Source organism: Notamacropus eugenii, chromosome 2, assembly GCF_028372415.1.
Source record: "Notamacropus eugenii isolate mMacEug1 chromosome 2, mMacEug1.pri_v2, whole genome shotgun sequence".
In the NCBI taxonomy this organism is placed as follows: Eukaryota; Metazoa; Chordata; class Mammalia; order Diprotodontia; family Macropodidae; genus Notamacropus; species Notamacropus eugenii.
The window spans coordinates 125359448-125372098 of NC_092873.1; the positions used below are offsets into that span (position 1 = coordinate 125359448).

Here is a 12651-nt window from a genome sequence, read left to right on the forward strand (position 1 = left end):
CTTAGACACTTAAGCTATATGACCATGGACAAATCACTTTAAACTTTCTTGCTCTCACTTTTACTCCTGTAATGAGGGAGGTTGGACTAGATGTGTCCTCTAAGGTTCCTTCCAGTTCTAATGATCTTACATACTAAAGTAGTGGCCTCAATTTTTTGGTTGAACAAAAGTATAGAGCTAAGACAATGTATAAAATGCAAACTTGGAAACTCTTCCCCAGCAAATTAGAATCCTTTCAGTTACAGCTCACAGCCTGTCTGTGCGTCTAAAATCAAATCAACAAAAACTAACATGGCTTCATCAACGACAGATTTTGCCAGATTAGTTTTATTATTCCTTTACATATTATCAGGCAGTAGGTCAAAGCAATGCTATAGATATAATTTATCTAGATTTCAATCTAAATATTTCACAGTGACTCTTCTGTGGATAAGAGGAGGACATGTAGACTAAAATGATAGTACAGATAGGTGGATTTAGAATTAGTGAAATGACCCAAAGGGGAAGGAATAAACATTTATATTTTTTTGTAGCTCCTAGTTTGTGCCAGACACTGTGTTAAGTACTTTACAAATACAATCTCACTTGATCTTCTCCACAACTTTTATTTAAGATAGGAGCCATTATTATTTTCATTTTACAGTTGAAGAAACTGATGTAAACAGATTGTGACTTGACTGGGTTCACACGACTAGAAAGTGTCTGAGGTTGAGATGTATGAACACAAAGGTATTCCTGACTCGATCCAGTGTTGTGTCTACTAAAGCATTTATCACATTCCTGACACTTTGCTAAATATTAGTAGATAGAAGTACAAACAAGACCATCTTCTAAGGGAGTGGGAGGGAAGGACTGGAGAGGGAGACATGTTTTGGAAATGATCAGGAATGGACACACAAACTCATTACACCAGGGATCTATGGAAGCAGAATCCAGGTTCCAGAGAGAGGGAGTTGAAGAACAAGGCTGGAGAGGAGGCAGCATGGTCTGGAAAGAAATCAGTTAACTTTTATAGGAGGGACTGAGGTATCTTTTCCTTTGTACTTTATTGTTCAGAATTAACAGGGAAAATACGTAATGTTTCTGCTCTTACCATTTACAAAACATTTGTTTGAGGGTATTGTTGATAGAATATGATTTGTTTGAATGATCTGAGACTCTTATTAGGCTCTAAGCTTTTTATTCATAAACATAAATGGGAAACAGCACTGAAAAAGCATCAACAGAGTTAGTATCAAGAACAAGGGAGAACAGCAGTTTCACTTTGTTCTTCCTTAGCTTACCTCTGATTCAGGTCCAAAAAGATAACCAGTGAAAAGGCATGGAGTGGTCCTGAGGATGATGTCTTACAAGAATTGATTGAAGGAAATGGGGATGTGTAGCATGGACAAGACTTAAAGGGAACTTGATTGCTATCTTTTTAAATATTTGAAGACTTGTCATTTGGAAAAAAGAGGATTAGACTTGTTTTGCTGTGGACCCATGAGACTGAACTAGAAGCAATGAGTAGAAATTGGGGAGAGAATTTCACCTCTAAATACCATGAAAAATTTTCTAAAGATTAGAGCTATCCAAGAATGGAATGGGCTGCCTCATGAAGATAGTAGTTTGACCACCCCAACTCTTTTCCTTCCCCTACCCTGACTAGAAAGTTTCAAGCAGAGACATGTCAAGATTTTCAAAAGGGATTGCTAGACTGATGTAGACTAGATTTGGTGACTTCTTGGTTACCATTTAATTCAGAATTTGTGATTCTGTGAAATACTTAACGAAAACTAGTCCTTATAAGTCTTCATAATTGGTCCTCAAGGGAAATTTAATTTATCATACTGCCTCAGCTCTCTTGAAAGCCTTCAAATTCACAGGTCTTAAGCAGGATTAATTTTTGTCCCTTCAAGATATGTGGTAAAGTAGAAAGTATACCTGCAAAAAAGTCTGCAACGTGTAATGGATAGAAAGCAGCCTTGAAACGAAGTTCTGGGTTCAAGTTTTTCCTCTGACATATACTTTTACTGGCTATGGAGACCCTACTAGAAGGCAAGTCTTCTAACCTTTTGGTGCTCCAGGCAATTCAGTCTGGAAATTGCAGAATAGTTGCTAATCTTCATTGGTAGAGAAAATACCCCACACCAATGTAATCCCAGGTCTAATTTAAAAAAAAAAAAAGTATCTTTGAACTGAAAGTCAAGAGACATGGATTCTAGTCCTAACTCATCAGCTTTCTGGCCTTGAGTTAAGATATTTTTCCTCTCTGGGAATCTTTTTTTTTGTTTTTTGAAACCTGAGCCTTCATTTCTGAAGTGGCCTATTTCTACAACGTTCAGTCAAAATACCATGTTCAGTGGACTGGTTATTTGAATAGAAACTTTTCCCAGCCTTATGGTATTATTAAAAAGTTATTGATTCTAATAGAACACTTTATCTGGTCATTCTTATCCTTCCCACCCTCTAATTGCCTCTATGAATATTTCTAAAAAATGCCTAATTACCACCGTCAAAGGTAGATAGCATTTCTGTATCTCTCAGGCTTCCTTCACCCCGACTCGTGCCATGTAACCTGCATCTGAGGTAGAGGATATTCTGCATTACCTTTTATTATTCCATTTATTTATAGTAGCATACCAAAAAATTATTGGGCATATTTTTAACAAGTATCCACTCTAAAATAATACTGTGAAAAAAGTAAAAGTTACTCATTTAAGTTTTTAAATGCATGAATCATTGTAGGGTCCTTTTTTTGTTAGGTACTTCAAGCTTCAGACTTAAAGCTTTATTAGATACCACAATTAAGAAAACATGATATTTTGGGGTGAAGTGTTTGTCAACTTTGAAGTGTTACCACTGTGCCCCAAAATCCTAATCTTGTTTAGTTTTATAATTTTAGATGTTTTCATGTTGTATTTGTTCTTTACTATTAGTCTAATATTGCCTTTGACCAAAAGCAGTGAAATTGTGAAGAAAGAAGAAATAATAGCAAGAAGTCATGTATGTCTGGAAAGAATTGCTCATTCTTTGTATTGTAATTTAAACAATTCATATGTTGATGTTCCCTCTTCCTAACTAGCGTGTAAGCTCTTTGAGAGCAGGGACCAAGTCACATGCTACTTTTCCCTATAGTGTGTATATTCAGATATACATATGAATACATGCATATACACACATAACATATAGCAGGTGCTGGTTATGTATTTTTTTAATGGAATTGAAATGAATTGAATTAATATGACCCTAATTTATGAATGTGCTAATTGTTTTTTCTCATTTACTCAAGTTCTCTTTAGCTGTGAAATACAGAATCAAATGGCCAGGTAAAACTTGGGATTTTGATGTGGGTTGGTCATTTAACATATTCCCAGTTATTTAATCTATTTCTTTATATTTTAGACTGTTCTTGATAGTATCGGAATTTGCACGAAACCTTAATAACCTGTCCTTGAGTTATGTGGCATTGGAGATTGGAACCTTGTATTTATGTGAACTTACTATGTAGCAGAAACTCCCAGCTGTTTTGCACATGTATTCACTTAGTGATCATTGTATAATGCTAATGCTTCCAACCTATAGTAAATTTGTTCCCCCATAGACTAAATAACTTCACTATTTATTAATAATAGATTGCATGAGTAATCCAAGTTAATAGTTTTCAAAATTTGTACCTTAAGTCATGGACAGGACTATAAATATATGAAAAGAAAGACAAGCACAAAAAGTATTCTGTAGTGATGCTAAATCATCACCATCATCATTATTAAGTCATCTTTTAATGTGTTAATGTAAAAAATAATTCATACTTAAAACTATAGGACCAGCTGATATGGCTGGTTCTTTAGATATACGTAGTACAATTTTTAAAAAAACTTTAGTTTAACAAGGGTTAGCCTCTTGCAGTCTTTATCAGATTCATGAAGACCTTGTCTCAAAATGTATCAGTTGTATTCCATTCTCTTCTATTCTATTTGAATAGGTCATTCAGCATGACTAGGTCATAAAACTACCAAAAGCTAATAGTGATTGTACTATGTTTGCCAACAGGTTATCATTTTTTAAATTGCTGTTTTTTGTTTGGTAAAAATGGCAGCAGATCACTTGGGTTGCTGGCCCTCAGTAATGCTTTATGCTACTGGAGACCAGTGAACCTTTCTCATAGGACCTCCAGGTGTGCTGGTTTAGCTCAGCCAATGGCCTCTTCACCCCTCCACCCTGCTTCCCGGAAGGGATCACTGGTAGCAGGAGGAGTGCTAGGCTTCCTGGTACAGCAGTTTCCACCGGCTTTAGCCTGGGCCTAGTATCACTGGCCCAGCCACTCTGGGACATCACATTGCCGGCATCAGATACAGTTTTATTTACTTTGTCGCAGTGATGCAACATGAAAGCATATATACCATTTCTGAAGTTAATCATGTGCTTTTCTGATTTCAAAGATTTGTGGCTTCTTTGGTGTAGGCATTGTCTTCACCAAAACTGATTGCAGTGTTTTCAGGCCTCTGGGTGGTCTTCATGAGTTGCTGTGGCCAATAAAGTTTATCACCTGGTGGTCAACCTCATGGTGATGAACATTTCTGAACTTAGAATGTTCATTGGCCAACATACACAGTCTGTTGCCAGTACTATAAGCCTTTCCAGCTTGGCAGGATATGTGCCATAGCTTGTGCTTAACTGGCAAAGCTTTTGAGAACCCTGAGTCACCTTCATGCCATGATTGAGGCACTGGAGACGGACTTTAATGGATAACATTGCCACCATCCAATCAGGAGAAATTCTTCACATGTACAGAATTTTTTCACTTAAAAAAAATTAAAAATGGAGAGACCTTAAAAGATAATATATAGCCTTACCCCCTGCCAAAGTTTGTGACAGAGCCTAGGTCTAAGGACTCCTGATGTTCTATCCATTATCCATGTTTTTTCTACTATCCAAAAACAAAATATAAAATCTTCCTTAAAGGCTAGTTCAGCAGTCTTCCCTACAAATGCCAAGTTTGAGTTAAATGTCTAGCACCTTGGAAATAACAGACCCTTATTTCATAAATCTTTGTTGAAATGAGAGTCCCTTCATTGTAAATGAAGTCATTGATTTTTATCCTGTTTCTTTTGTATAGTGTCAAGTATTAAATCTTTAAATGCCGAGGCCCCTATGTAGCTATGAGAACACCACTACAATCCTAGATAATAATTTGCCATGTTGTCTTTACACATATCACAGTCTAAAGTATCCCTAATGGAAGAAGTGAATAACTTGTCTGTAAAATGGAGCAGTTTGAATCATCGTGAATTTATAGGTTATGATCCCCAAATTACCATATTTCTAAAATGCTCTATCATTTCTCCTCAGGCTCTTATACCCTTGCCCTCCCTTCATCCATTCTCCCTACCCCGCTTATTTTTTCCCTCCTTGCAAGGATGAACAAGATTTTGCATACTGTAATACTGAAAACATAATCGTCACTCTGCTATCTCATGCTGACATAGAACACGTGTGTTTGTTTCCACCCCCTAACTTTGCCATTCTAATCTTTTTATACAGATGTGGAATTGCAGGAAGTTCTCAAAAGGAGTCTGGAAGAGGTGTGATTGAAGAGTCTCCTACCCAGTAACAGCTTTCACTGAAGGTGCTTTCTCCCAGTACTAGAATCTCGGGTTCTACTTGAGTCAGAAACCGTAATCGCAGAGATTGAAAACTTGCTTACGCATTTACTTGTTAGACTTGAAAGCTAATGTCATCTGTTCTGTGTTCTTGTACTAATGTTGATTTATAAAATGTACAGAAGGAAGAGAATAAATGTTTAATATAAATCTGAATTGCCATGTTATAATCTCTCAGTTAGCCATATGACTGTATATAGTTAAAGAAAAGTAAGGTCTTCTCTATGGTTTTGTATTCTCCTTATTAATCTTTTTTTGACTTTTAATCATGGATCTTATTTTGCCCTTCATTTTTTTACAGATGTAAGCTATTCTCTTCTAATTTTCCTAAAATTCATGTAGCATTGAGAGAATGATCTCTTTCTGATATCTTTTTAAAATGTTCTTAATAGTTGAAGAGATAATAAAATCATGTTACTTGCTTTGTCCCTTGTGTTGCACATGACTTTACATCCATGTGTTCAAGTAACTCATTGTTGATACATCAAAAAGGCAACCTTATTTTTTCTAAGGAAATTGTTTAAAGGGTTCTTTTTTTTCATCCATTTTACATAAAATGCTATATACATTTATGCTCTTTTGTTTAAAAGGGGTATTATAAAAATATGTGAATAGAATTAAATTTATTCTAAATAGGTTTGGGTCCTGATTTTTATAAATGTTATTTCCGAGAAATAACCTGTTTTTAAACAAAAGTTCCCATTAAAAGCTTTTTCTGCAATATTCCATATGATCCTGGCTTTAGATTTATATGCAGGTCCTTCTCTTTCTAGGTTAATAGAATAAGCTTTCAATATTCTCTCTGTAAGAGTTATTTAATTTTTAAAGTTCTGAGACCCTTCTGTGGATACTGGAAATACAGTGGAAGAATTTGCTATTGTGTTTTTACATGGCTAACAAAATTTGACTAAAAATGGAACAAAACCCTGTTGTTAATATTAGTAGCCTTAAAAAACACAAACTTGTTTCTGTAAATGTAATAATTTAAAACGAGAAAAGAGACATATACACAAGAAATTAAATGTAAAATAATGCAAGAGATGTTATATGGCCTTCTATAAGTGCTATGTGAGTGGTACAAATTTTAAAATGCTACGAATTCAGAGGAGATAAGAGATTGTTATGAATGGGCCTTGTCATCAAGAATGGTAATTGATCTGAATCTTAAGTATGGTTATGAATTGCCTTGGTAATAGGAAGAGGAGATTATTGGACTACAAGTGGAGAGTTGTGCAGCCAAAGGTATAGAAGGAGAGATGAACATGCCATTGTAGTGAGATCCATCTATCTGCATGTCCCAGGTTCCACACACAGATAAAAATTTTAGGAGTAAGTTAGATTTAGCCTTCTATGTAGTGTAATCACTGAACGATTATTTTGATGAAGAAGCAGTCTTCTCAAATCTCTTACTTTAGATATTTGTTGATGGAGGTTATTTTTTCTTCTACATTTTAACAGATAGTTGTCACTTGATAAATCTGCTTACTAAAATTCATATTTTAAATTATTTCATATGAAGTATCATAAGGCTTGAATTCACCTGGTTGCAAGGATATGATTCTATGGATAACCCTAGGAATTAAGGAGATTCCTCCTGTGATGGAACCCCCAACTCCCTGCCATACCTTGAAAGACTTATCATTTGTTAAGTTGGTTAACTGCCAGCTTTCTTTTCATTCATTCATTCATTCATTCATTCATTCATTCATTGCTTGCGAATTCATGTATATCACCCATTGATTATTGTATTCAGTGGCACTGAACATGATTTTAAAACCTGGGTATAAATGGCTACTCCAGGATTTAGCTGTAACCCTCAGGTCAAAAGGTATATTTTTAACCTTTATTGTGACAGTATATAGTGGATATCATTTAGGAACTTGATGAAATAGTTCTAGATTTAAGAATAGTTCCATTCATTTATGTATTATATATAAAACATTTATCTCCTCTGACTAAAGGTATTGTTTACCTGTGATTTATATATCATAAACAGGCTTTACATCTTTGTGAAATAAAGGTTTACTGAATTAAGGACTTAGAGTAATATGTGGAAGTTAAAAAGCAAGGAAACCAACTCATACTAATATCTTAAGAGTAGAAATATGCTGAGGAGAGACAAGGGGACAAGGAATTACAGTTTAGAAATCTTTAAGAACACAGAAGACAGATGGACCTCTTGCTCCTGTTCTCCAAATTAGTGTCTCCCCTACAGCCAGTGCCCTCAACCAACTCCAACCTTTTGTTCCAATTTCGGCCATCCTTAGATGCTGGATCCTTGGATGCTGCCATCCTTAGACCAAATTATAACAAATTGGGAATGGGATTAAAAAATAGGGGAGTCCCCTGATGTCTGACTCACTGACCAAGTACATGGGGAAAGCAGCCTTTCCACAATGAACTGCCCTAGAAGTGAAGGGTAGGGTAAGTGATGAAATGGCAAGGGAGGGGTCAGCACACACCTTAAGTATCACCCCCAGAAATTGCTGCAGCCTTCTTTGTTCAAAAGCGTCCCTACACTAATGCTCATCTTTGCTTCTACAGAAATGACAGACATCTTAAATTGTGAACTTGGCCTTTCTGCAAAACTTTTTTTAAATTGAGAACGAGAATAAAAGTAAATCTATCAGAATAAGAACAAGAAAAAATAAAGCATCCAAAGGATGAGCAGAAAAACTGACACAATTTTACTATTTGAAAGAATCAAAGGAAGAAATACAGATATAAATGCTGAAACTGTGCTAGAAGTGAGGCAATTATGAACAAATTGGGTAATGTCAAATTCAAAGAAGAATATGAAACAATGTGAAGCAACACGGTAGAATGGTTATCACCGGGAAGCAGCAAAATCCCCATTAAATTGGTAAAAAACCAAAAGAATGGAAATAAAATTGAATAATTTTAGAATACAACTTAAAAAGACTTTTCAAGCTTACAAAAACATCAAGAAGTTTAAACCTTTAATCATGATTTTGAATTTTGTTGACAAAATATATTTAAGGAACTGATTGGGAAAAGTTTTTTGGAGTGTACAAAAACAGGCAGCGGCTCACAAATGGAAGCAAGTTAAAAGTCATCACAACAGAGAGATCCAAGATAGAGTTCAATTTATAGAATTAGCAAACTTCAAAACTGCAAAAGCCATTACCTATTAAAAGCATTTAAGTTGGAATTTTTCAGCTCTAACAGGAGACATGGCAAACTTGGACAAAAATAGACATCAGATAATGCAAACTTACAAACTTTGAACATGGTATTCAGAAAACAAACCTTTAAGGGCTTTATCAACAGAAACCCACAACTGTAAAGAACCTCGATAAACAGTCAGGGCTATCATTCGTGGTATACCGATAAGATTTCAACAGTATTAGTGTTTGTACTCATCACTTTTAGTTTATCACAAAGTACCTATTTTCCATTTTAGAATAAAATAACTAATGAAATGAAAAAATTCAGCTCAAATAAGAAAAGGTATAGTGTACTATATAATGGTTAAAAGAATACTAGTGAATGAATATTAAAGCAATTTTGAATTTATATATGCTACACAACTTGGTGCTTAAAACATAGTAGGGAATTCCATTATCAGTTTTCAGTCAGTTGAAAGGCATTAAGCTCCTACTTTATGCCAGGTATTGGCATAAGCATTGCAGTTATGGAACTCACTTGGAGACAACATGTAAACAGCTGTACAAATAAGATACAGAATAAGTGGGAGGTATTTATCCTGTACGTTTCTTATTTGTACTTTTTGTTTTTTTACTAAGTTGAAGGTAGTAGGAAGTAGGAGGTACAAGGACTAAGGGGGATATGGAAAGGCTTCTCTTTGAAGGTGGGATTTTAACTGGGGCTTGAAAGAAGCCAGAGATGATGAGGAATAATAATCAGTGCATGGGAAATAGTGAAAACACCCAGAAACTAAAGGTCATGTTTTGAGGAATAATCAGGAGACCTGTGTCACTTGCTCGCAAGAGTACTTGGTTTGAAGGGAGAAGGAAGCAAGGTTTATAAAGGAAGAGACATGCTAAGTTGTGAAGTGCTTTGAATGCCAAAAGGGAACCTGGGACCCCAAGGTCACACATGTGGCCCTTTTCAGATCCAGAAGTGTGGCCTTTTTCGTGAATTCAAACTTCACAAAACAAATCATTTCCCTTAATAAAAGGATTGGTTCTGTAAAATTTGGACTCAGTCAAAAAGCTTCACCCAAGGAACTAGAAGGCCACATGTGGCTACAGGCTCCCCATCCCTGCTTTAGGTGATAGGAAACAACTGGAGTTGTGTGTGTTGATCATATAGGCACTTTGGAAAAATTAATTTGATAGGTGAGTGGAATGTGGTCTAGAATGGAAAGAGGCTTGAGGTAGAGAGATGAACCAGTATTAAGTTTATTACTACTTGTAGTTAATCACGATTTAGTAGGTCTGGCACAAATAAAATAAAAATGTTCAAACCAGAAAACATCAAGAGATAAACAAAGGTACTATACAGTATGATGGCAAAAGGAACACTACTGAACATTAAAACATGAATATGTAAGGACTGATTCAGTGGTTAAGATTCACAGAACAAACAGAATTAACTAGAATAAGGGACTCGTTAATTATCAGACTGGTTCCACAATTGTGAAGGCATCAGAAGTCAGGTATAAACTTTATTAATTAAGCTGGAAATAAAGATACAGAAGCAAGGAATATATTCTTTTCAAGTGAACACTACTCAAGAAGTTGATCCCATACTTGGTCATGAAGAGGACCTTCACTTTTTCCCTTTTTTAAAATTGAAATACATATAGTATCTAACACAAATAAAAGAATGGAAATGAGAGTAACAAGATCCATTACTGAATATTGTGATGGGATTGCAGCACTCATTTTAAACTCAAGGAGAACATAGTTGTATTCCCAAAGAGCTATGTTTGCAAGTCTGAAATACGAATCATTTTTAACTGCCACATTAATTCAGAAGCCTATTTGTCTCACTTACAAGCATATGTTCTGCTTTGCTATGTAATAAAGCAGTAAGCATGCTCTGCTACCTTAATGACAACTTCCTGTAAAATTAAACCTCTGATGCTAGGTTTTTGCTCCATCCCTGTAAAGGCCATGTATTATCAATGAATGCAGTTGTTTGAGGAAAGTATAAGTCCTAGTTGTCTTATGCTGCCACTGCCAGTATTGGGTCTTTGAGAGCCTTTGGAGATATTCTGTCAAGAATGGCAATAAACCCCAAATGAGAGTCTTCAATTAGTTTTCTGGCAAGCCAAAGGAAAGACTTCTTAAAGTTGTTTCTTTCCGCTGAAATGATATAGTGGATATAGAGATATTTCTTCTGGAATACAGTTGATTTGGCTGTGACTTTTCTGCCCTTAATACCACTTTGTTGTCACACAGCATTTACAAGAATACTTTCACATGCTAGTAATACCAGATCTCTATACTAGTTGGGCACATCCATGTAATTCTCAGTATTACATTAAACATAATGCTATGCTGAGCTGGAATATAAAAACCATTTCTCAGACCACCAAATTTCTCTTGGCCAGCTGAATCCCATACATGGAATTTTAACAAGACCTTTATTTGTATGGAACCCAAGGGGACAGACGTCAATACCTAAGGTATGTACATCTCAAATTCACCAGTCAGGTGATTTACAAAAATGTTTTTTCCACTGTCATGAACCAGTAAAAAGTTTTAACTAAACTTGGCCTTTTCCTTGGGTGTTCATTGTGATAGTTCAAGGGATCACCATCTATAACTGAATGAATGGTGGCCATGCTAAGCTTTATTTTTTTCAAATTTAATTTTCAGTTCCAAATTCTCTATCTCCTCCCTCCATAGCCCATTGAGAAATCAAGAAAAATAACATTAAAAATATGTATAGTCATCCAAAAAAAAATTCTGTATAGCCATGTCCAAAAAGAAGGAAAAGAAGGAGGGAGAATGCTTCAGTTTGCACTTTGGGTCTCTTCTCTAGCTGGAGGTGGATAGCATGTTTCATCACGAATCTGGAATTGCGGTTAGTCATTGTGTTGATCATAGCATTTCAGAATTGATTATCTTTACAAAATTACCATTGTATAAATTGTTCTTCTGGTTCTGTTCATGTTGCATAACTTCATGTCTTCCCAGGTTTTTCTGAAACCACCCCCTTCCTAATTTCTTACAGCAATATAGTATTCTAGCATTCATATACCATAATTTGATCAACCATTCGCCCATTGATGGGGGTATATTCCCACTTTCCAATTCTCTGCCACAACAAAAAGAGCTACTATAAATATTTTTCTTTGTATGTGACTTTTTCCTTTCTTGGATCTCTTGGAGTATAGACCTTGTTGCAGTAATAGTGAGTCAAAGCACAGGGTGTATGGCACAGTTTAATAATTATTTGGACATAGTTCCAAATTGCTTCCAGAAACTCTGGGTCAGCTCACAGTACCATCATGTGAGGTGGTACCTCAGAGTTTTTATTTTAATTTCTTTAATAGTGATTTAGAGTATTCTTTTCATATGACTATTGACAGCTTGAATTTCTTCCTCTAAAACTGCATTGTCATATTCTCTGACATTTTTCCATTCAATGGCTTTTATTCTTAGAAATTTGATTCTTTTCCCTAAATATCTTAGAAATTATACTTTTATCAGAAACTTATGGCAAAGATTTGTTTTCTCAGTGTCCTATTTCTCTTCTAATTTTGGCTCCACCAATGTTTATGCAAAATCTTTTTAATTTTGTGTAATAAGTTGTAAAAAGAAGATATTTTTTATATTTTCCTGCATAATTAGAAATAAATACAAATAGCATGAATCAAACATGTTTAAGCTTTTAAAATTTTAAATATTAATTTGTCATCCATGTAAAAACATTAGAAAAGAAAAAACATATCCAAAAGAGCAGAAAGTAGCTAGCTCAAAAATAGAATAGAAAAAACATTTTTAAACCAAGAATGAAAGAACCTTCTAAAAAACCAATAAAACTGATTTTTAAATTAGCCAGCCTTAAAAAA

The 12651-nt window shown here is 35.1% G+C and overlaps 1 protein-coding gene across 1 annotated transcript in view; it reads left to right on the forward strand.

The window, feature by feature from the left end:
- ZNF451 (zinc finger protein 451) overlaps positions 1-6064 on the forward strand; it is a 105126-nt gene extending 99062 nt beyond the window's left edge. The window contains 2 exon segments of the mRNA XM_072642536.1: positions 3272-3308; positions 5524-6064. Of these exon segments, the coding sequence (XP_072498637.1) occupies positions 3272-3308; positions 5524-5593 (107 nt within the window). The 3' untranslated portion in view covers positions 5594-6064.
- The last annotated feature ends 6587 nt before the right edge of the window (positions 6065-12651 follow it).